Source organism: Oryx dammah, unplaced genomic scaffold (assembly GCF_014754425.2).
Source record: "Oryx dammah isolate SB20612 unplaced genomic scaffold, SCBI_Odam_1.1 HiC_scaffold_10, whole genome shotgun sequence".
Lineage (NCBI taxonomy): Eukaryota > Metazoa > Chordata > Mammalia > Artiodactyla > Bovidae > Oryx > Oryx dammah.
The window spans coordinates 45,802,152-45,825,330 of NW_024070194.1; the positions used below are offsets into that span (position 1 = coordinate 45,802,152).

The window sequence follows — 23,179 nt, forward strand, 5'->3', positions numbered from 1 at the left end:
AATGACCACCGCTTCTCAGAGGTTCTCAAATGGGTCCAGAACTCCCAAACATGGTGGTGGTGGGAGGTCTCTGGTCCTGACCCATCCCTTTTTCTTTGGCAGGTTTGTCCCTTATGCTGATTTTCATGATGCTTAGTCAAGTTTATTTGAGCAAGTTTGGTGGAATATTGGACTTCGTTCCACATATAAAGAATTTTGTAATTCTATTGGCAAGGAGAGCTCCTGTACGGGGTTCAAGGAGTAAAACCTGGGAAATAAAACATGAAGGGTTGAAAACTGGCTCATCTGATAACAGTTCCATTTGGGGGGTGGGATTCTGCATTTCACAAGGGGGCCTAGGTTCTTCATTTTACTGACATTTCCTGAGACCATGCTTAATTTCCTGGATTGCATGCACTCTGTTATGGGTGGGGGACTTCACTTTGCAGTAAGGAGGAGGGAGAAAGGGAACGGGGGGCGGGGGCAGGGACATGGTCCCAGACTCTGCCCTACTGGCACTTACAGGCCAATGAAGAAACACACAGGAAAATGTTCAATTGACAAAAACATATAATATTATAGAAACAGAGATGGACAGAAATAGGGAGATTGCAGCTTTACAGCCACAATTAGATAGGAGAAGGTAAGGAAAAAAGAGAAGTGTTGGGGGCCAGCGTGAGGAACTCCGCCCATGGCAAAGGTCATGAGGAAGGAGGCTTGGCATACGCAAAGGCGTGATCAAGCCTCAGGAAACCCCCTGTTCCGTTTCTCTCGGGGGAGTAAACGTGCAGCTCCAAGGCAATAAAGATTCCTGGGCGTGACAAGAGTGTTTCAGCTTACAAACTCCTCTGAAGGTTATCTAACCCGCCTGTATAGGTTCATGTGATTGTTTACAGCCTCCCAACCTGAGAGGCATGAGATGTTTTAGACTTACTAAAGACAAATTCTTTGGGGGAGTTGGAAATTATTAGTATAGTGGGTTGGTTAGGAATTATATTGGTGAAGGGTTTTTCATTTGTTGTGTAAATAATTGCTGCTAATTCCCTGCTCTGGGTGGGACAAGGATGTCTCAGGTCAAACCTCTCTGCTGACAGACTAGCTTGTGTGACAGGATTATCCATACTCCTGCCACATGATTGTTTACTACCTCTTAACCATAAACAGCACAGAGAGTTTTGGAGTATTTTGAGAGTCTTAATTAGCATAGGGCTTTTTCTTATCATTGAGTCAATGATTGCCGCCAGGCCTCCATATCCTTAGGCACCTGGGAATATATTAATCAATGTATTTTGGAATATAGAAAAGGAAATATAGTAGTTTTTGATGTTAGCAATACTAGACTTTCTGAGTTAATGGATTTTCTCTTTTGTAATAGATCACTGTGCTTTGTTATAAATCCCTGTGTCCTTGCCATGTAAAAATGTAACTTTATCACTATCTTAAGACTAGATAGATCTTAAGGGGAACATTGGTGAAAGGATTTTCATTTGTTGGGCTGATGTTTGCTGCTTAATCTCCATATTCCCTGCCCTTATAATGAATATAACTAACATATAGGAGAAATAAGTATTAACCTTTAAGCATATAGGAGAAATAAATATTAACCTTTAAGATTAATCCTGTTAACCTTGGGTTAAATAAATTCCTTTCTTGATTGTAACTCACTACACCCTCACCCTATAGGAATGCAACTTTATCTGGAGGGTGGTGCCTGGTTTAAGAAAAAACACCCTTGGAAGAAATAAGGTTTTTGGTTATCAGAAAGAAAGGATCATAGAATATCAGCAGGTCTCACTCATGGCCAGAAGATGATGTAATATCCCTAAGACCCCCGCGTGACTCTGTATTCATCCCTATGTGTAACAAAAGGTATATAAGCAAACCCAAAAATAAAGAAATCGGATCAGTTTCCAGAAAGAGTGATTCCACCATGTCGCTTCTTTCTTGCTCCCATTTCTCTGGCTGAATTCCCATCTGGATTCAGCCTCCTTTTCTCCACTACACTATCTGCTACTACACTATCCGTTTCTAATCTCTCTATATATCTGTAATTAAATATGTATTTTTCCAAAGATGCCGACGCCATCCCCACCTTCGAATTTCCTGGATCCACCAGGGCTGGACCCCGGCAGAGAAGGAGAGAGGAAGGGGTACCCTGAGAACATTTTGGAGAGAAGCAAGGTCAGTTGATATGATTTAGCATTAAAAGCCCTCTCCTTGCCTCCAAAGTTTCCCTCTCAACTCCATCCTAAATTTAATTTATATTTTTCATATCAAACACTTGTGTGAAAGTCCAGTTATCTCTGGGAAGGGTGACACCCTAAGCCATGGTCAGCTAAAGGCCTCACTGAAATTTGCTGATCGGATGGAGGGTTAGAGGTCCAGAAAGGAAGAGAGGAGAATTTATGGGGATGGGGGACGAGGGGCAGGGGGTGCGGCAGGGTCGGTACCAAAGCATATTCCTGCCTATGTTATACCCATGCTTCAGCCTGAATAATCTCTTGTGTATAGGTTCTCAGGGCTCATCTGTGCTGACTTGTATCTTATCCCCCAATCAAAGTTCCTCCTCCTTCAAGTCTGGACCCAGGGTCACACACCTCAGCCATCTGAATACTTTCACCTCTTTCTGTCTTGTTTTGGGAAAAGAGATGGGCAGGAAGTGGGTCTGGAGAGATATAGGTAAAGACCACCACCTCTCCTGCATGAGACTCCTTCTCTGTCTTCCATCTCCCCAGGACCAACATAAATTGTATCTCTTGTCAGGCTCTCGGGTGATTAACAAAGAAGCTCAGAGAGCATAATGAGTGGCTGAGCCTTGGAGACAGCAGCAAACCCAGGGAGACAGTCTGTGGCTCTGATGGCTGAGGAGACCCCAGAGTCCTCATTAAGCTTCTCTGATCTTGGAGAAAGCCTCTCAGGCACAGGGGTTTCAGTCATGTATCATCATGATAATGTGTGTTACAAACCACGGAAAGTCATTGCTGTTGTTTTGCTAAGTCATGTCCGACCCTTTGCAACCCCAGGGACTGTAGCCCACCAGGCTGCTCAGTCCCTGGGATTTCCCAGGCAAGATTACTGGAGTGGGTTGCCACTTCTTCTCTGAAATCTTAGTAGCTCCAAAGAGAAACTGATTATTTAGCTCAGTTTCCTGGATCAAAAATTTAAGCTTACTGAGTGGCCTCTCAGGTATTGACTTCATAAAATTAAAAACTTCTGTGAAAGACCATATCAAGAGAATCTAGAGCACTAGTGACAGACTGGGAGAAAATATTTGCGAAGGATACCTAAAAGATTGCTATCCAACATACACGAAGAGCTTTTAAAATTCAACCATCAGAAAATAAAGAACTTTATTTAAAAGTGGTCCAAGGGGACTTCCCTGGTGGTCCAGTGACTAAGACTCTACGCTCCTCAATGCAGGGGGCCTGGGTTCAATCCCTGGTCAAGGAGCTAGATCCCACATGGTATAACTGAGAGTTTGCATGCCACAACTAAAAGAGTTCACATGTGTAAATTTTTAAATTAATTTTTATTGGAGTATAGTTGCTTTACAATGTTGTGTACAAAGAGTTTTTACTGTACAGCAAAATGAATCAGCCATTCATATCCATATATTCCCTCCCTTTTGGACTCCCTTCCCATTCAGGTCACCAGAGTGCATTAAGCAGGGTTCCCTGTTGTTAAAAACAAAACCAAAAACAAGTATTATTTTTCCTGCAAAAACAAAAACAGAGACAGAGCAAGAGGGATCCTGCAAGTTACAATGAAAGATCAAAGATCCTGCAGCCACAACTAGGACCCCGTGCAGCCAAATAAATTTAAGTATATATATGTTCTTTTAATTGTTAAAAAGTAAATGGATCAAGGACCATAACCTATCCCTTGCCAATGAAGACGCACACTTGGCAAACAGGCATATGAAGAGATATTCCACATCATATGTCATAAGGAATTGCCAATTAAAACCACAGTGGCATATCACTACACATCTATTAGAATGACCCAAACCTGGAACACTGACAGCATTGAAGGCTGGTGAGAAGGTGGAGCAACAGGGTGTCTTATCCATTGTTGGTGAGGATGTAAAACGGCACAGCCACACAGAAAGACACTTTGGCAGCTTCATAAGAAGCCAAACATACTATTTCCATATAATCCAGCAATTGCACTTCTTGGTATTTACCCAAATGAGTAGAAAACTCATGTTCAGACAAAAACCTGTGCAGATGTCTAGAGCAGCTTTATTTGTAACTGTCAATATTTGGAAGCTTCCGAAATGTCCTTCAGTAGGTAAATGGGTAAATAAACTGTGGTATATCTAGATAATGGACTATTACGCAGTGCTAAAAAGAAATTACCTATCAAATCACAAAAAGACATATTACTAAAGCAAAGGAACCCAGTCTGAAAAGTCTGCATACTGTATGATTCCAACTATCTGAAATTCTTGAAAAGGCAAAACCGTGCAGAGAAAAAAAAAGTTCAGTGTTTGCCAGAGGTGGTGGGGGCTGAGAAGAACAGGTAGAGCACAGAGAATATGAGGGAAGTCCAAATATTTTGTATGATATTATGATGATAGATATGTCATTATACTCAGGTCCAAACCTACAGAATTTGCACCAAGAGTGAACCCTAAGGTAAACTATGAATTTCTGGCATTATGATGTGGCAATATAGGTTCATCCTTGGTAAAAAAAGGTGCCATTCTGGTGAGTAATGTTGAAAAAATGTTGATAAAAGTAGACAGCTTATGTGTGTAGGGGCAGGCATATATGAGAACTATCTGTACCTTTCTCTCGGTTTTCTTGTACACTTCAAATTGCTTTTTTTAAAAAAGAGCAGTATGCTTTTGTTTTAAAGACTTTTTGATGTGGACCTTTTTAAAAGTCTTTGTTGAATTGGTTACAATATTGCTTCTGTTTTATGTTTTGATTTTTTGGCCAGGTGGCGTGTAGGATCTTAGCTCCCCAACCAGGGACTGAATCTGTACTTCCTGCATTGACAGTGCAGAGTCTTAACCACTGGACTGCCAGGGAAGTTCCCTAAAGTTGCTTTTAAAAAATAGTCTTAAAAATAGACTTTTGGGCTCAGTGAGAGAAGGAGAGGGTGGGATGATTTGAGAGAATAGCATTGAAACATATACATTACTGTATGTAAAATGGATAACCAGTGTGAGTTTGATGTGTGAAGCAGGGCACACAAAGCTGGTGCTCTGTGACAACCTGGAGGGATAGGGTGGGGAGGGAGGTGAGAGGGGGTTCATGATGGAGGGGACACGTGTACCTATGGCCAAATCATATTGATGTATTGCAAAAAAATATCACAATATTGTAAAGTAATTATCCTCCAATTAAAAGAAATAATCTTAAAAATAGTCTTAAAAAATAATATAATCCATTTAAGAAAGAAAGTGTTAGTCATTCAGTCCTGTCTGACTCTTTGTAACCTAATGGACTGTAGTCCGCCAGGCACCTCTGTCCACAGAATTCTCCAGGCAAGAATACTAGAGTTGGTAGTCATTTCCTTCTCCAAGGGATCTTCCTGATCCAAGGATCAAACTTGGGTCTCCCACATTGCAGGTAGATTCTTTACTGTCTGGGCCACCAAGAAAGACACTCATTTAAGTGGATTTCAATTGCTATAATTACCCAAACAGAGCAGCATGTTGGAAATGGAATATAGAGTATGTATCTTTCTTTTTTCAATTTTTATTTATTATTTTTATTTTTCTGATCATTCTTTTCCTTTTATTTGTTTGAGGGAGCATGTTTGGGCAGTGAATAGCATGGAGATGAGGACTTGGGCATTTTGAATAAATCCAGTGATTCTAAAACTATAAAAGGAGATAATAATTGGAACTATTCAATAAGAAGTCATTCCACTCTTAGCAGACTGGCATAGGGATGCACAGCAAATGATATGCTATCTCATAAAAATCAATCAACAAGAAACAGATCAAGACAATTTCATACTGAAGGCAAATAAGCCACATTATTTAGATGAATAAAGTAAGTATGATTTCACTAGAGAAGTGGAAGGCTTGACAGCTCCTTTGAACAGATGCCGCTCAAACGGCAGAGGAGCCTAATTGTTTATTTGTGCCTTCAGCTCCTCTGTCAACAGGAGGAGGCCTGTGGTATGAGGATGTCATGTCTTTCAGTAACCAGATGTGACAGAAAATCTTACTCAGCCCGAACTTATCAGGGCATATTGTAAGGGTCACCTGATCTGAGAAAGCCCTTTGGGTGTAGAACCAGAAGCCAATTGCTAAACAGAGCTTTCCACACTTCAACAAATAAAATAGGTATTTGTAAGAGCTGGATGAAGCCATCAGATCAAGTGAAGTCTTATAAGCTAAAGAACTATAATATGTTTTTCTTTGCACATAAATCTGAGTATGTTACATTGCTGTCTGTAGAACCCAGCCCTTTTAAAGCACTTTGTCTCTGCAGGGCTCAATAAAAACTTGTCAATAGAATATACTATATGGATGGATGCTCCTTTGGAATTAGCTATTTGTAAGAGGAGGGGATCAGCTCTTTGAGGGGAAGATAAAGGAGAAAGGGGAAAATCCTTGATTTAGCACTCAGGACACCTGGTTCTAAATCCACCTAGCTCATTTCTAAGTTTCTCCTAAGCATTGTTCTCCATGGACAACACTCAATTCTCTTCTGTCATGCTAAGAGCTTCTCTTGCCCACAGCTAGGAGCACCAAAAGGCTTGGGATATCCATGATTGTTTGTTTCTGTAGGACTGAGCTACTAGTCCACAGTGGGATTCAAACTCTGATTTATTCCCAAGAACTACACAACTAATTTATATCAAATCTAAAATGACAAACAATGAGACAGGTGAAGAATAGCTGAGTCTCAGCCTTATTCACACAGACAGTTCCTTTCTAGACTAAGGAAAATTTTCCATTTATCATCTCAGAAATGAAAATCTAGTATAGGCACTGTTCCTTTGGAATATCAGGGAATAAGGGGCTTATCCAGTGTGCTGAGATGACATTTTTGTCCTGGCTTTTCTGTTTGATTTGTAAGTTAGGGGGCTAGTTTTAGATTCATGTATTTGTGTATTGGGGAGGAAGTGGGATGCATTGAATCATTTTGTTCTTAGCTGGAATAAATTCCATGGACGGAACTGGCCACCTCTACGAGCCATTCACTGCGGCTATTAGCATCTCTAATGTCATCACCAGTGGCAATGGGATAAGACAGGTAAACTGATTCCCTAATAGCAACATCTGTCAAAAGGGATGGTGCTACCTGCTTCCAGGATAAGAATGGTTTCTTAGGACAAAGGAACAAGGCAGCCTCTACCCGCAACTTCACTATCAGCTCAACTTGTTATCCTAGGGTTTCCTGTATGTGGCCACTTGGTTATACTTTCCAAGAATCTCTCAATGATCCCCTTCTATTTAGGCACAAAATTCCAACACCTAACATGGTGTGGGTGACCCTTCATGAACTGTCCTCAGTCCACTTCTGTGGCTTTATCTCCCCTCTTTCTTAGCATCTAGTCAGGTGATACTAATTGTAAACCTTATATAATTCCAGTGCATTTTGTTTCACCTGCCTCACCACTCTATAAACCCCCTTTTACTTTAACTTGCTGAAATTCTGAGCCTCACTGCAAATCACCTCAACTTGACCTTGCCTGCCTTGTGAAGACTCCCCTTCTGCTTCACATGTCGGATATCACAGATCCGTCACAAAATACATGGTCAGGACTCTGGTTGCCTAAGACAAGCACTCCAATTTATCTGGGATTTCTGTGTTTCTGTATTTCACTCATGCTCTCTGTGCAGCAGATGATTTTTTTTTTCTTTTTAGTTTATTTAGTTTTAATTGAAAGATAATTGCTTTATAGTATTGTGTTGGTTTCTACTAAACATCAACATGAATCAGGCATAGGTTTATCCATGTCCTCTCTTACCTGTACATCCCTCCCACCTCCCTCCCCATCCCACCCTTCTAGGTTGTTACTGAACCCTGGTTTGAGTTCCCTGAGTCATACAGCAAATTCCCATTGGCTCTCTATTTTACATATTGTAATGTATGTTTCCATGTGACTCTCTCCATACATCCCACCCTCTCCTTCCAACCCGCTGCAGCTGTGTCCATGAGTCTGTTTTCAATGTCTGTGTCTGCAATGCTTGTGCAGCAGACACTGTTTTAATGCCCTTCCTGTATCCCCTCTCCTTGCCCAGGAGGTCACTGTAGACAGTGTCTCTCTGTGCCAAAGTCTTCATGCATCTCTCTGCTGAAGGGGTTCTCTGACTGTAGATGCATGCTTGGTCTGCTTGGGTGGGCAGAAGGACAAGGGATTTGCTGCCCCTCAGGTGTAATCTGATGAATGAGGCCTGGTGGCTACATTTTCTGGCTTCCTCCTCCTTGGATGGGATAACTCAGAGATGCTATAGCTCCCAGAGTGTCCTGTAGGAGAATGTTGCAGAAGTGGTCCTCATTTTTTTTTTTTTTTTAATGTGGACCATTTTTTAAAAGTCTTTATTGAATTTTTTTTTACAACACTGCCTCTGTGCTATGCCTTGGTCTCTTGACCACAAGGCATGTAGGATCACAGTCCCCCAACCAGGGACTGAACTGGAACTGCCCATATCAGAAGGTGAAGTGCCAACCATTGGACTACGAAGGAAGTCCCCCTCACTTTGCTTATGTCTCTCTGTATCAGTTCCTTTGGATGGTTCCCTCCCACACTGACTTTGAGCCTGACCAGATGGCTTTCTTTGGCCAATGGGACTTAATAAATGTAGATTATTTACAAAGATTCAAAAAGTGTTTGCACACAAGAGTTTGATCTCTTCTCTATATCTGAAACCTTTCTTACCTTCCCAAGTCAGTGTCTTGGGTCTGATATCACACTTGCTTGAGTATGCTAGGTACGTATTTATTGAATGGACTAAACCTGCTTGTGTGCTCACCCTGCTAAGACTGTGGCTCCTGTTACTTTCTTTGTCCATTAGTTTCAAACTCCCATAACTTTTTTTTGGTCCTTTCCTCCTTTCTAAGTTCATGGCCAGAATGGCTTGTTTCAGGCTTCAGCGTCTGCGTCCAAATTTGGCTCACACCTTGCCTCATTGCAGACACAACTCTCCGAAGTTCCCTTGGCCTGATTCTGCATCCCTCTCCCTGATGGTACAGCTCCTGGACTCCAGGACACCAACAGTGGCTTGTTTCCCAAACTCTTCCCCACATCTTGGGCTCTGCAAGGTCTTACTTGGTCTCCTATTCTTGGTTGACACTCCCTAGAAACACAGGCAACAAGAAGTGACTAGAATCAACTGTTTCATGCCAACTACCTTTTTAACATGCAAACTCCATCATTTTTTAAGAGAACTGATAGCGTCCTGATGAAACTGACATTGCTCCCCCATCTCCAACCCCTGCCCTCACAGACGTGGAGAACAAGCTAAGGGCAAGGAAACAGAATTTGTGGATCTCTTTGCTGTTTTCTGCTGCTGGCTTCTTAATTTCTCCTTAAGTCCCAAGATTTTAGACTATTAATGGTAATTAATTAATTGAAGTCATTTAACACAGGCACAAATTAGGATATTCTTATAACTGTTCCTAACATGCTTGATTTTCCTGATTACAGTATCTCATAACACATCTGTTTATCATTTACTGAGCATCTAATGCTACTGCAGACCTTTTGAATTTTTCCTAACCACATATTTTGATATTTATTGAGTGCTTGCTAAATGCGCGGCACTGTGTTAGACACTAAGGAGGCATCAAAGAAATACAAAATTCCTATTCTACATTTTATCAAGTATAAATCCAATAGATTGTTGTTTTAATCTCTGCATCTATGAGTAGTTTTGTTTGGGAACTTGGAATCCATAAAAAATGTAGGAGCAAAAATGAAAAGCAGACCAGGAGGACCTGAAATGAACCGGCAAAGAAGTTGGTTCACATGCTTAATCACTCAAAGAAATCTTGTTCAGTCTGGTTCTCTCTCGTCTAGTGTGAAGGCATCCTTTGAACCACAGCAGGAAGCAAAAGGGTTCAAACGCTCACAGCAAATTTCTGGGAACATAAACATCACATTTCATCTCCTTTTCCTTGTGTGTAAAATTTGGGGTTAATCTAATGCCTTTCCAAGATCTCTTCCTGCTCTGACAGGCTGTAATTCCATAACTTCAGTTATTGGTTATCAAAGTTTAAATGAGTCTGGATAAACCAGTTAGAATAACCAGCAGGTATCTCACAATATTTTGGTGGGGTACCAATTGCTGAGTGGTCTGACAAATGTTTAGAAATCATTATCATAAAAGTCATTAAAAGCATATAAGTTTAAGTCACCATAATAATACTTTTCCTCTTTCTTGAGTTTTTTAAAAATTTTATTATTGGAGTATAAGTGCTTTACAATATTAGTTTCTGCTGTATAACAATGTGAATCAGCTATATGTGAACATATATGCCCTCCTTCTTTAGCTTCCCTCCCACCCCATCCCACCCCTCTAGGTCATCACAGAGCACCAAGCTGAGCTCCCTGTGCTATACAGCAGCTTCCACTAGCTGCCTATTTTATAGGCAGTATATATATGTCAATGCTGTTCTCTCAGTGCACCCGAAATGTCCACCAACAGCTGCGTAGATGAAGATATGATACATGTATACAACAGAATATTACTCAGCCATAAAAAGGAATGAAATTTTGTCATTTGTGGTGATGTGGATGGACCTAGATAGATCCTGTCATACAGAGTAAAGTCAGAAAGAGAAAAACAAATATCATGTATTAACACATACAAATGAAATCTAGAAAAATAGTACAGATGACCCTATTTCCAAGGCAGGAATAGAGACAAAGACTTAGAGAACAGATGTGTGGATGTGCTTCGGGGTGGGTGGAGGGTGAAACAAATTGGGAGAGTAGCAAAACTTTTCTTCTTGTCCCCCCTTTATATGAAGGAATTATCAACACTTGATACTTCTACTTCATCTTACTGACTGCAGCCTCACAGTTTGGCTTCCCTCCTGTAGCAGACACTATCAATTTCCTGTTCAAATCCCTTTGGGCCTCAGCATTTAGTGCATGCGAGCCTCTGGATCTACTTGTCTGAGAATTTTCTCTGGTGACCAAATTATGCTCTGTTTGAGCATTTGCCAAGTCAAAATGCTACAGAGTCAATGCCACCTAGGAGAAACTATCAATCATGAATCAGTGTCTCATTGCAATTGGCATATAGATACCCCAGTTCCCTCCCCACTCAGGCAGTATGACTCCGAGACGTGATTCTAAACCAGCTCCCAGAGTTTCCTACTGGGACTGAGTCCCAGTTACTCATAGTGACAATTTGTTATACGATATACCCTTAATTCCTGCCTTCCCTTCCCTTTCTCGATTGCCCACTCTCCTGCTAGTATTTACTAGAATCACTCTTTGAATAAACAACTTGTATTTAATCCTTATCCCAAGGATAAAGGGACCCAAACCAACACATGTTTCTTCCCATGTGCTAAGGTGGCTCCTCCGATTTTAATAATGACCTCATCTCTAAAGCCAGTGGCCCCTGTTGCCCCATCCCTCCTTTCCTAATCCTCTACTCCATTCTGTTCACAGTCCTGCACTCTCTCAATTATCCTTCCATATCCCTAACAGTCCAAGTTCTGTCTCCTCTTTCTCCCTCCACGTCCAAAGTCCCCTGAAATTTTGTGCTAGAACCTCTTCACTTCATTTTCTCTCAATACTCTTCCTTGGTGATGCTATTTAGCTATGGCATGACTGAGGTGCATGTGGATGGATGCTTGTACATTTGACTTTCAGCTCGTTGATCACCTTCATCTCTTCTTGGCTTTGGTAACTCACCTCCATGGACCTTATCATTGTCTGAAAGTGCTCAATTTGGGGACTCCTGAGTTTCAACACCCTACTCACCTTATCTTTCTTCCTTTCAGCTCTCTCACTACTAATCTCAATTAACCTTTTCTTCTACTTTTTTGATATTCCATTTTTTTAAAACTCCATTGCTTTTTCTCCCCACTTCCATCATCCCCATTTGAGTGCTATTTAAGAAAATGACTCAGTTGCTAATACGATATCCTGCTTGGCCCCTTGGTACTGGCCTTAAGGCATTGCTGGCCCTCTGTCAGCATCTTCTCCCATTCCCGTTTTCACAGCACAAGACTTTATCTCTTTTGAAGCCCCCATCCCAGCCCTGCTTTCTTCACTCTAAACATTGACCTTGCCTCCTACATCTTTGAAATAACTGTGACTCCTAAGTGGATATTCTTCCCATATCCTCCTCTGTGACCTAAAAACTGAACTTCATCTGCCCACTCTTCTCTTTGTTATATCAAAGAAAGGAGAGTTCCTTTTTCATGTGCTGGCTCATCCCTTCACTTTTAAATAAAACCCAGCTAACCAGGAGACACACGAAAATGAAGAGCTCGGGATTGAAGAAGTTCTGGTAAAAGGACTTGTGATGAAATTAGATTTTAAGAAAAACTAGAAGAATTGGATGTTTGGGGGAATCAACACCACATTTAAAGTTATAAATGAAGGGCCATTCTAGGATCCTACAATTTTCTTCATTTTCTTATCAACTTTATAATGGGGGAAAGTGTTAACATGCTATAACATTCTTAAGTTTATTTCATTCTATGTCAGAAAATTAAGGGTTTGTGTCAATGTTTCATTTGCAACCTAAGAATTTATTATTTCCAATTATTCTCATCAGAGGACCTCAGCATATCACAACAATATCCAAAAAATCATGGTCAAATAGCTTTAGGGACAAAAATAATTTGTCAAGAGAGTTTATTATTTTTTCTATATGTAGAAAGCCATGTAGAAGCCATCAACTAATGTCCAATCATTAAATGGCAACCCACTCCAGTATCCTTGCCTGGAAAATCTCATGGACAGAGAAACCTGGTGGACTGCAGTCCATGGGGTCGCAAAGAGTCGGGCATGACTGAGCAACTAACACACACACACATATTTAGGTTAGAAGAGTTAACTCAGATGTGATTTTTTGATTCCCTGACCATCAGAGGATTTTAGCCACCAAATCATCTTTAGCTATAACAGATATATTTTAGTAGAAAAAGTCAAACTAAAATTCTTGTTTTTCAACTGCCCTGTGGTTATTTGAATCTCAAATAATATATCCCAGAAATTTTGTACAGGGTTTCTATCAAAATGATGAATCTGAGCTCTAATGTAAAATAAAGTTTCTGCTGTAGTCGGGGGAAATCATTTAAACATCAGGTTTCATATTTTATTTTTAAAGCTTGACTTCTTTGAGTAGTTACACTTGAATGTATAATTATTGCAAACTTAACTATCAGCATCACTCTCTGATAACATTACTATAACATTATGATCTACAGCTAATAAGACCTTTTGAAATAGAAACTGATTTCTAGATATTCACTCATTTGAGAAAAAGAGGTATAATTTCCCCCTTCTTTTATATTTATCGGGTTTTCACTGCAGGCTTTATTTTCTCTGCTCAAAGAACTCATCTATTCTAGTATTGATAATTTCTAAGTTGGGAATTTCAGGGAAACACTGGAGTCTGTCAGTCAGTGATTTGCTGGTTGTTAACAACTTCTATTTTCTAAATTTCTGCCTATAAATAAATGGGTACTATAGGAAAAATTTCTTAAAGACTAGTTCTTCAAGTACTTTCTCTCTGAGTTGGTGACTAAATCATTGTTTTGTGACCCAAGTGCCTGTATCAGTCAAGAAGCACATAAGGAGTATCTACTATGAGCAGGGCATACTGGTTGTCAGTAGGAGGGACAAAGTGTTGAGTGGATTTTATATTCTTGGAGAAGACAAGTTACAAGGACCTGAAAAGTTGGTTGACATTATGAGATGAAAATCTAAGAATTCTTGCATAAGTCTTTTAAAAATACTATTGTTGCTATAATTTGGCTTGGTTTGGTTGCAAGGCTTAGAGAATCATTTCAGCAATAAAGGGACATTTATTGAGAATGTATTGGTTTGAGTAATGCTGGTTGTTCTAAAGATAAAATCCTGAATCTCAGTGCCTTAATATAATAAGTTTTCATTCACATAAGGTCATCTAAGTCAAGAGTCAGGGATGTGGGCTGCTCTCATCTTTTGACTCTGCCATCTTTAGCCTTTGCTTTCAAAGTTACTCTTCTTGATCACATCAAGCCTCAGAACAGAAAAGAGTGTGGAAAATCAACCTGCATGTAGTTCTTTATGCATCAAGCATAGAAGAAATACACATCACTTCTGTTTATAATACCTTGTTTGGGGTTATCATATGATCACATCTACCTGCAAGGCAGTCTGGGAAATGAGGTCTTTCTGTAGCTCATGTAGAAGAGGAAGTTAGTTTGATGATTAGCTTTAAGTCTCTGTCACAGAGTTCTTTGGCTGAGAAGTTGAGCAGGAAGTTATTAGAAACTCAGATGAAATATTTGCATCTCCCAAGACCTGGGTGGGTGCTCTCATACTAACTACACTCTATTCTCCATTCTATAGCAACTAGTGAGTCAAATTTCCTAAGGAATCCGGTATGATTGGTGGAGATAATTACCATGGTCTATAATGAATTACAGATCACTGAACTATTTGGGCCAGGCCATCTCATGGACCATGGCTGATTCATGGATATGTTGCCATTGGGTTGAGTGTCTAATTCTTCACTTAATTAGATTGTCACTCCTGAGAAGGTACAATCCACAAAAGCTTTCTTGAGTAAAAAATATGGCTAGGTCATCATCTTATTATTATTACTACCAACAATAATAGGCCTTTATTCTATGTACTCAGCACTATGTCCAGAACTTGACATGCACTATATTATTGATCTTTCACAATCCCCATATTTTCTTAACCATTTCAAATAAAATGAACCTCTGAGGGATTTCATTATTGAGCCAAGTCTCCAGTGCTGTCTAATCCAAATCACATCATCTTTTCCTTTAGACATTACTGTTCTTGGTTTCCTTCAACTATAAGAGGGGCATTGGGCATGGTGATGTCTGTGACAGATGTGACTGGTGACTGGTCCAAGGAAAGGAACAAATTATGTGCAATGGAAATTCCCAACAGATAAATGCTCTGTTCTAGAACAATCAGAGGAGGTGTGAGGGAAGAACTTGGACTTGACCTAAGTCATAATGTATTAAGTTGGGGTCCAAAAGGAATTCATGGCAGCCATGTTGGAGAAGTAAGGCTCTGGGCTCTTTTCCTTTAGCTAGCTTGGGAGTAGATCTTCTAGTCAGAAAAACTATCCCTTAAGGGCTTCTTAAATAGGAATCCTTTTGGAAACACTTAGGATCAAATCTATTTCCTGTTGTTTCTGTCTTCATCCCCCAAACAGAGGAATATGGCCAGAGAATTCTTTTGACTGACAAAATCACTTGCATTGGAAGTGGAAGTAAAGTTATACAGTATGGATTCAATATCATTGGGGTATTAAGACTCTATTAAAATGGTGAAAATAAATATTCAAAATACATGTATCTGACAAAAGAGTCCTATCCATAATAGGTAAAGAACCCCTACAAACCAAAAATTGAGACAGATAACCCAAAAGAAAACATTTTAAGGGCAAAACACCTGAACAGATACTGCATTAAAAAAAAAAAAAATCCAAAACACAAATAAGCATACAAAGAGGGATTCAGCTTCAGTGGATCATCAGGGAAACACAGAGTACAAACCACAACTAGACACACTATGTAGCCGTCAAAACAGCTAAAAGGAAAAGGGGATAAAATATCAAATGTTGCTGGGGATATAGAGCAATCGGAATCTTCACACATGGCTGGGAGGCGTGCAAACTGGCACAACTACTTTGGAAAACTGTTTACCAGTTTGTCCATGGTAAGTAGAATTCTGGGAGGGCCCCCAGTGTTTCTGCTCCCTGTGTCCTTGTGCCCCAAATAATCTCCTCCCCTTGGGTAAGAGCAGGATTGTGTCTATGACAACTTTCCTTCTGTGATTAGATTATATCACATGGCAGAGGTGAAGAAGTTTATCAAATGTAGTTAAGGCCCCAAATCAGTTTAGTCTGATTCAAAAGAATCAAAAGAGAAAATTTCCTGGGTGGGCCTGACCTAATCAGGTTAACATTAACCAGCGACTGTCCCTTCCAGAAAGCAGAGATCTGAAGGGTGAGACTGTATGAAAGCTTATGGAGGAGGCCGTGTGGCAAGGTCATGAGGGTCACCTCTAGAAGCTGGGAGTAGTCCTGGTCCTACAGCCAGCAAGAAAATAAAGATTCCAGGTCTGCAACTACAATGAGTTGAACTCTCATTAAAATCTGAATGTGCTTGGAAGAGGATTTTCCCTTAGTTGTGCCTCTAGATGTGGACATAGCTGGTCAATATCCAGAACTCAGTCTGTGAGGCTTTAAGCAGAAGCCTCACTAACTAACTAACATGTGCCAGACTCTTTATGCAAGAAAAAGAAGAAAAAACTAATTTGTGTGGTTTTAGGTCACTAAATTTGTAGTGGTTTGTTATACAACAAAGGAAAACTGATATTCCTAAGAATATTCCCAACGGAAAGGTATAAATGTATTCACCAACATACATATACTACAATATGCACAGAAGCAATATTTTTTAAGCAATTTAGCCTAAAGCTAAAAACTATCCCGGTGAGCAAAAGAAGGACTTTTGGAATGCTGATAATAGTTTACCTCTTGATTTAGATGCTGGGTACATATGTGTGCCCATTTAATGAAAAATTTTCAAGCTGTGCTCTTTCCTAAATTCAGTTCAGGTGCTCAGTCGTGTCCAATTCTTTGCCACCCCATGGAAGCAGCACCCCAGGCTTCCCTGTCCATCACCAACTCCTGGAGTTTGTTCAAACTTATGTCCATCGAGTCGGGGATGCCATCCAACCACGTCATCCTCTGTCGTTCCCTTCTTCTCCTGCCTTTAATCTTTCCCAGCATCTGGGAAAGAAATCTTTCCTAAATTATACTTCAATAAAATTAAAATGACCAGAAATTTACTCCTTCATTACCTAACAGTATAATTACTACTGGACTAGAAAATTTTTTAACAATTATACATATAAAAGTGGTCACATGATTTTACTTGTATAATCATCCTAGCCTCAGTCCTTCATGAGCAAAAAATAAAACATTATAGTAAAAGAAAAAAACTTAATTGTCAGCTGTTTGGATTTCTACTTTAATTCTCACATACTTTTTGGTCAACCCTCAACACATTACTTTGATAAATAATTTTCATCTTATTTTTCAAAGGGATTAAAATTGGCAGCATATTGAAAAATTTAAAGCAATCTTTAGAATAATTTGTCATTGTTGTAAACTTACTCACTCTCCTGGACATATACATCTCTCTCACAGATCTGGGCCACATCATGATAAAATAGAAAACTTTAGTTTCAACACACCTTTCTGAGGGTTAAGTTATAGGCACTTTTATTCCGTTTTCAAGAGGAAATATAACTGCTCATGGTCTTGTGGAGTTAGGCAAAATAATCGACAAATATTCATTGAGGCTCTTACCCATAGGCCACTGTGCTCAATATAGACACTACAAAAAGACATAGTAGACTGTCTTTTGAAAGATTTACAACCTACCTGAAGAAGTGCATACTCAAGCACACTAATGACATATGCTCATATAATACCAAATAAGTGTTAAATATAGAAAAAAGTAAAGAAAAAATAACTGAATTCTAAAATGGTGCCCAAAAGGCACACTATTTGGTAGTCAGGGAAAGCTTCCTGGAGGCAGCATGATAGAAAAACAAAACTATTTTTCATTTGGCTTTAAATCTGAGGGTACTTTTAACCTCTTGGAGCTTTAAAGATTTTCATCTGAGAATTAGAGCTGATGCCAATAATTTCTGTCTCACCAATGCATGAGATGAAATAACTTAGTAAAATAGCAGGCCCTCCCCCATCCTTCAGATGAATAACTACTGAGAATCTCTGCTGTCTTATACTGAGTATCTAGAAGGATAGGGTGATAGGGAGAGGAGGAAATGTTGAGGGTTTAAAATGAAAAATAGATAAGAAATGTTGACCAAAGTACAGTACAGCATGATGAAAATAAGACTGAACAGTGTTTGGGAAACCCAGAGGAGTAAGGAAAGAAGTTTTCTTACAGGCTGGCAAATCCAATAATAGCTGGCATTGGTAAGAAAACCAGAAATACAGAAGATTCCATCCCTGAATATTTACCTTTTAAGTGGGAAGACACTACTTACACCCATGTTTATTTACATGTATGAACTGACTGGGCTTCCCAGGGGGCACTACCAGTAAAAAAAAGAAAAACCCAAATGCCAGTGTAGGAGATGTAAGAGACTGTGGGTTTGATCCCTGGGCCAGGAAGATCCCTTGGAGGAGAGCATGGCAACCCACTCCAGTGTTCTTGCCTGGAGAATTCCACGGACACAGAAGCCTGGGGGCTATGTCTATAGGGTGGCAAAAAATTTCATGAACTGACTAGAGAACAAGTAATGAAACGTTACAGCTTAAGTCACGTGGTCTTTGCTTTTTCATCCCACAGAAATTTGGAGACGGGAAAGCTCATAGCATCAGGGAAGCTTGGGGACTCAGTCTAGGAGGATGGGTGGGCATGGATCCAAAGAAGGAAAAGAACGTTTATTCTCAACAAGTGTGGTTTCATGCAACAATTCATCAGAAGTATCTTGCCATAGACTGACTTTTACTTAAACATGTCTCAGGGCAAAAATCATTGGATAAGAGTACTTCTGAGAGATCGTGGAAAAGTAAGGGGGATGTGGCAAGGTAAAAGCCCATCTTTCCTAGATGGGAATTGCAAGTTTGAGGCTGTAATGCAAAGGATGGGAAAGAGGCTGAGGTGTCTGATTTCGCCCCAAAGTAGGAGTTCCTTGAGATTTTAAGGTAAGTGTACGCAGAGGATTCAGATTCTTTTATGAGATTGTTTTCTACACCTTGTTGCTCAATTCCCATCACCAAAACTGTAAATCCCTTGTTGAGCTGTTTGCCACCATATAAAAAAGAAATAACTTTCTTAGAAAATTAATATGTTAAGCCATGATCTGTCTCAGCTACACCTGGGTTTGCTTACATTGCTGAGATCAAATGCTAAGGGCACAGTTTCAAAAAGGAGAAGTTAACAGGATAATGTCTGCGCATCCCATGGAAAGGGCCTGGTAGGGGGTGAGTCGGTGTTTAGTCGCTCAGTTGAGTCCCACTCTTTTGCAACCTCACAGACTGTAGCCGGTCATACTCCTCTGTCCATGGGATTTCCCAGGCAAAAATACTGGAGTGGGTTGCCATTTCCTTCTCCAGGGGATCTTCCCCACCCAGGGATAGAACCCGAGTCCCCAGTGTTTCTTGCATTGTAGGCAGGGCTTTTTACCACGGAGTCACCTGGGTAGCCCGGGTGCGGAGGGCGGGGAGAGAGTTAGATTTTCCCCACCAACTGCAGCTCTTTCACAAAGGTGGGGTTTTTAAAGAGCTTGCTGCCACATCTCTTTTCATACCCTAAAGGCGAGCATGCCCTGCAGAGCAGGTAGCTTGGAGTGCTACATACTAACAGGTTCAAGAGCGGAAGGTCATCTCTGCTTCTTCCCTTGTGTCCCCTAGTCCGTTTTCTATGTCTGCGTCTCTGTTCCTGCCCTGCAAATATCTGGGTTTAAATTCTTGACAGTTTTCATCCTGGACCCTTATCTGAGGCAATTTCCTCATCAGAACCATAGGCTTCATAATAACAGCAGCTTCCCAGAGTTGTTGAGAGTATTAAAGTGTGTAAGGAGACTCCATCACCCCACCACCACCACCACCCGCCCCGTGACTGTCAGCTAGTAATAATCACTACTATATTTATGCGCCCGGTTCCTGGATCTTGCCAAGTTTGGGGGCGTGAGGGTGGGAAGAGGAGGGGATGCTTGCTTGTTGTGTTGGCGGCACCCTGGAAACAGCCCCCAGACCCCGGGCCCCAGCGGCGCGGGATTCCTCGGTCCGCGTCTCCTCTCCCCGCTCCACCCACGCTTCTTCCTCGAGCAACAAGTTCCCCCGCAGGAGCCGCCCGCGCGCCTCCGGCAGCCCTGTCGTCTCCTCCCGGACCTCCGTCCAACTCCCTGGCAGACCCATTTGGGGGTCAGAACCGCGGTGGCCAACGCCCTACGGAGGCAGGAGAACCCGCAGCAGGTGGAAGGAGCCTGAGCCGCGGCTGAGAAGGAGGCGCCACGCGTGGGAAGTCGGGACCGAGTCCCCAGCTCGCGCTGCCCTGGCGACGCACAAGCATCACCCGAAGCGCCCACCGCTCATCTCAAGAGTCTTTCCTGGGGTCAGGAGGGAGGACTGGGACTCGGAATCCCACAGACTTTCCACCCGGCCAGCCCTCAGGTCGCTAGATCGCACGCAGCCTCCGTCCTCCAGATTCCGCTCGCCTCGGTTTCTCTCTGCCCTCTCACCCCACCCCACCCCACCCCTCCTCAGGTCCCCTAAGGACACTTCAGATCCCTGGCAGGACATTTCGCAGGAAGCAAGCAGATCAGGCGCGGCCCCCCTCCAGTGCTCTCCACTCCCTCGCCCTCGCAGACTGGGGACCCTGGAGTCTCCGAAGCAGTCCCGCGGCATCCCGGCTGGGAAACGGCTGAACTCTGACAACTTCTTGGATGGGGATCCCCGCTTTCTGGTGGGAAAGCCAAGCCGGCTGCCCACATGCAGGGAGAGATACCCCTACTTCTCCGAGGGGAAATCCCCTTAAAATCTACCTCCCCAGTGTCTACCGCCGCAAGTTGAGATTTAGGGAGCCGACTGAGTGCGCTTCGAGGTGGGTGGGCAGGGGCGAGGTGGGCAAGTTTCAGCCCTCGATTTTGAAAAGAAAAACCAGTTTTGTTTCCAAGTCTCCTGGACCAGGGGGCCGTCTTCCCTGGAAAAGAGCCGGGACCAGAGTCAGGCAAGGGAAGTCCTCCTGGCGCGGGGTTCGAATAGCAAGCAGATGAACTGCGATGTCCAAGCTTCCAGCCCTGTCCCTCGGAAACTAGCCTTTCTCCGCGAGATGGGGGCGGGGGGCACATCCCCGACGGGTCTGCCACGCCAAGCCCAGACGGCCTGCACTTCTTGCCTCACCCCCAGGCTGCCTTGAGAACTTGGTCGCTCGGACAGCAGCCCGGGCGCACCGCATTGTTTGAAAGGTGTTATCCTGTTTTCTCCACCAAGTCAAAGGGCGATCAATTGTTTTCATGACCTTCCAAGTAGAATTTGAAGGGCATTTTAATTACATAACCCGTGAAAGATCACCGGAGGCGATGTCGTGTGAAGAGCCGATGGCAGAATATCTGCATCGCACAAGAAAGAAAACTTGCGAATCTGCAATGAGATTGCGCAGGGCTGCCACCGTTTAGAAACAAACATGCGAAATCCAAGGGAGATGCTTACCTTTCGGACTCCAAAGCCGTGCTCTGCTGCAACTTGGCGAGCTTCTTCCTCTCCCCCTCTGTGCAACTCCACAAGAAAATGATTCGTGAAGACCGGTCTCTCGGCAGATGCAAAAACCATGACACAGAAGAGGAGCCCCGCGGCCGCCTTCCCTTGGGAGATACAACCACCTCTCATCTTTCTTTGGGAGTGAAAAGTGGTGTCAGGAGGCGCGCAGGATGGCGGAGCAGGGTCCCACTAAGAAGGTCCAAATTTAAAAAAAAAAAAAAAAGATGTAGTTTTTGTTGTTGGTGTTTGTTTTTTGAAAAATCTTTGTGTAGAGGAAAACACTGATTAGGTGTTTGGAAAGCAGCAAATCAGTGTGTGTTCTCCAGCCTCTGGCCGGCGGGGAAGCCGTGTGGTCGGGCAGCCCGGCTCGCTCGCAGAGGTGCTAACGTGCAGAGCTGTGTGTATCTCAGAGAAAGAGCGAGTGTATCTGTGCTTGATGCTAAATCTGCATTTTCAGCTCCTCCTCGGCTCCAGTTCCATCCGGGCGGGAGGAAAGCACCAGCCTGAGTGACGTGCGCCCGCCGGCAGCCAATGAGGGCTGTAGAGGCGGCGGGCCTCGCCCCGGGCCGCCCCGGGCCCGCCCCTGCCCGCCCCCGGCCCGGCCGGTCCGCCTCCGCCCGCCGGGGGCGCCGCTAGGCGAGCCCGCGCCCCCGCCCCTTTCAGCACCCTGGAGAGCGCCCCCATCTCCGCCCGTGCCGCGCGCTCCCGGGAAAATCCCCCCAGCTGTAATCCGGTCGGCGGCGCCGGAGTGATGTCATTGTTAGTGGAAATCTGTGGGGCTCTGCAAAGGGAATTACGGTGTGCGCCGCTCCCGAGGCCCCGAGGACAGCTGGGGCACCGGCCTCTCCCTTCTCTGCTTCCCTGTTTATTTTCTGCTGCAAAACAACTCTCTCGGTCTCTTTCCCTCCCTCTTTCTCTCTCACACACTCACGCGCGCTCGCGCGCGCGCGCGCGCGCGCGCACACACACACACACACACACACACACACACACACTGAAATCCTACTCGCTTCCCCTTCTCTCAATAACAAAGCGAACATTAACTCTCCTCCCGCCACTTTGGGCAAATCCCAGGGCAGGCTTAGCTTCCCTTACAGGCAAGGAGTGAGGGAGCGGGGGAACGCATCCTTCTTGGGGTGACTCTTGGGGGCGAGAGTGCAGGAGCGAGCTATTTTTTATTTTTTTGTAGGCTCCAGGCGGATCTGAAATGAAACAGCTGGGCAGCCTGGCAGGAGACCAGGCTCGCCCCCACCAGCAAGTGGGATCAGATGAGACTCCTCCAGAAGTCTCGGCTGCTCCTTGGAGACCGCCTTCAAGACGCCTCGGCCGGGACTGACGCCTGGAGGTGCCTTCTCAGGCTTGGGGACATGGCCCAAGGACAAGGAGGGTGCGTCTTGGGGAAGGCACAGCCACAGATCCAGGCACTGGGATGACACTGAGTATCCTCGACTGGGGCAAATTCAGGCCAAGTGGCAGAGGGTCAACTAAGTTATCTAGTTAAGCAATGTGCACTCACGTCCTAGGAACTGCTTACTACTGGCTTCTTTCTGCCCTAGTGAGAGGAAGCAGGGAGGCAATGTCTGCAATAAAATGAGTGCGATTGTTTTAAAGCAACTCAAACAATATTGAGTTACAGAGTGTGTACACTGATCTCAACTGTGTAGCTCCAAAGTTCAAAATCCTGCCTTACTTGAATAAGAGATAAGAGGGTTCCCCCCGCCCCGCCCCCAGCCCCGCCAGACACTGAACTATATGCAATACATCCAG

General features: G+C 43.0%; 1 protein-coding gene across 1 annotated transcript in view; it reads right to left on the reverse strand.

Moving 5' to 3' along the window:
* Nucleotides 1–21,921, reverse strand: part of PCSK2 (proprotein convertase subtilisin/kexin type 2) — a 238,064-nt gene extending 216,143 nt beyond the window's left edge. The window contains exon 1 of the mRNA XM_040248012.1: nt 21,365–21,921. Within this exon, the coding sequence (XP_040103946.1) occupies nt 21,365–21,541 (177 nt within the window). The 5' untranslated portion in view covers nt 21,542–21,921. The remainder of the gene's footprint in view (nt 1–21,364) is intronic.
* Between the last annotated feature and the right edge of the window lie 1,258 nt (nt 21,922–23,179).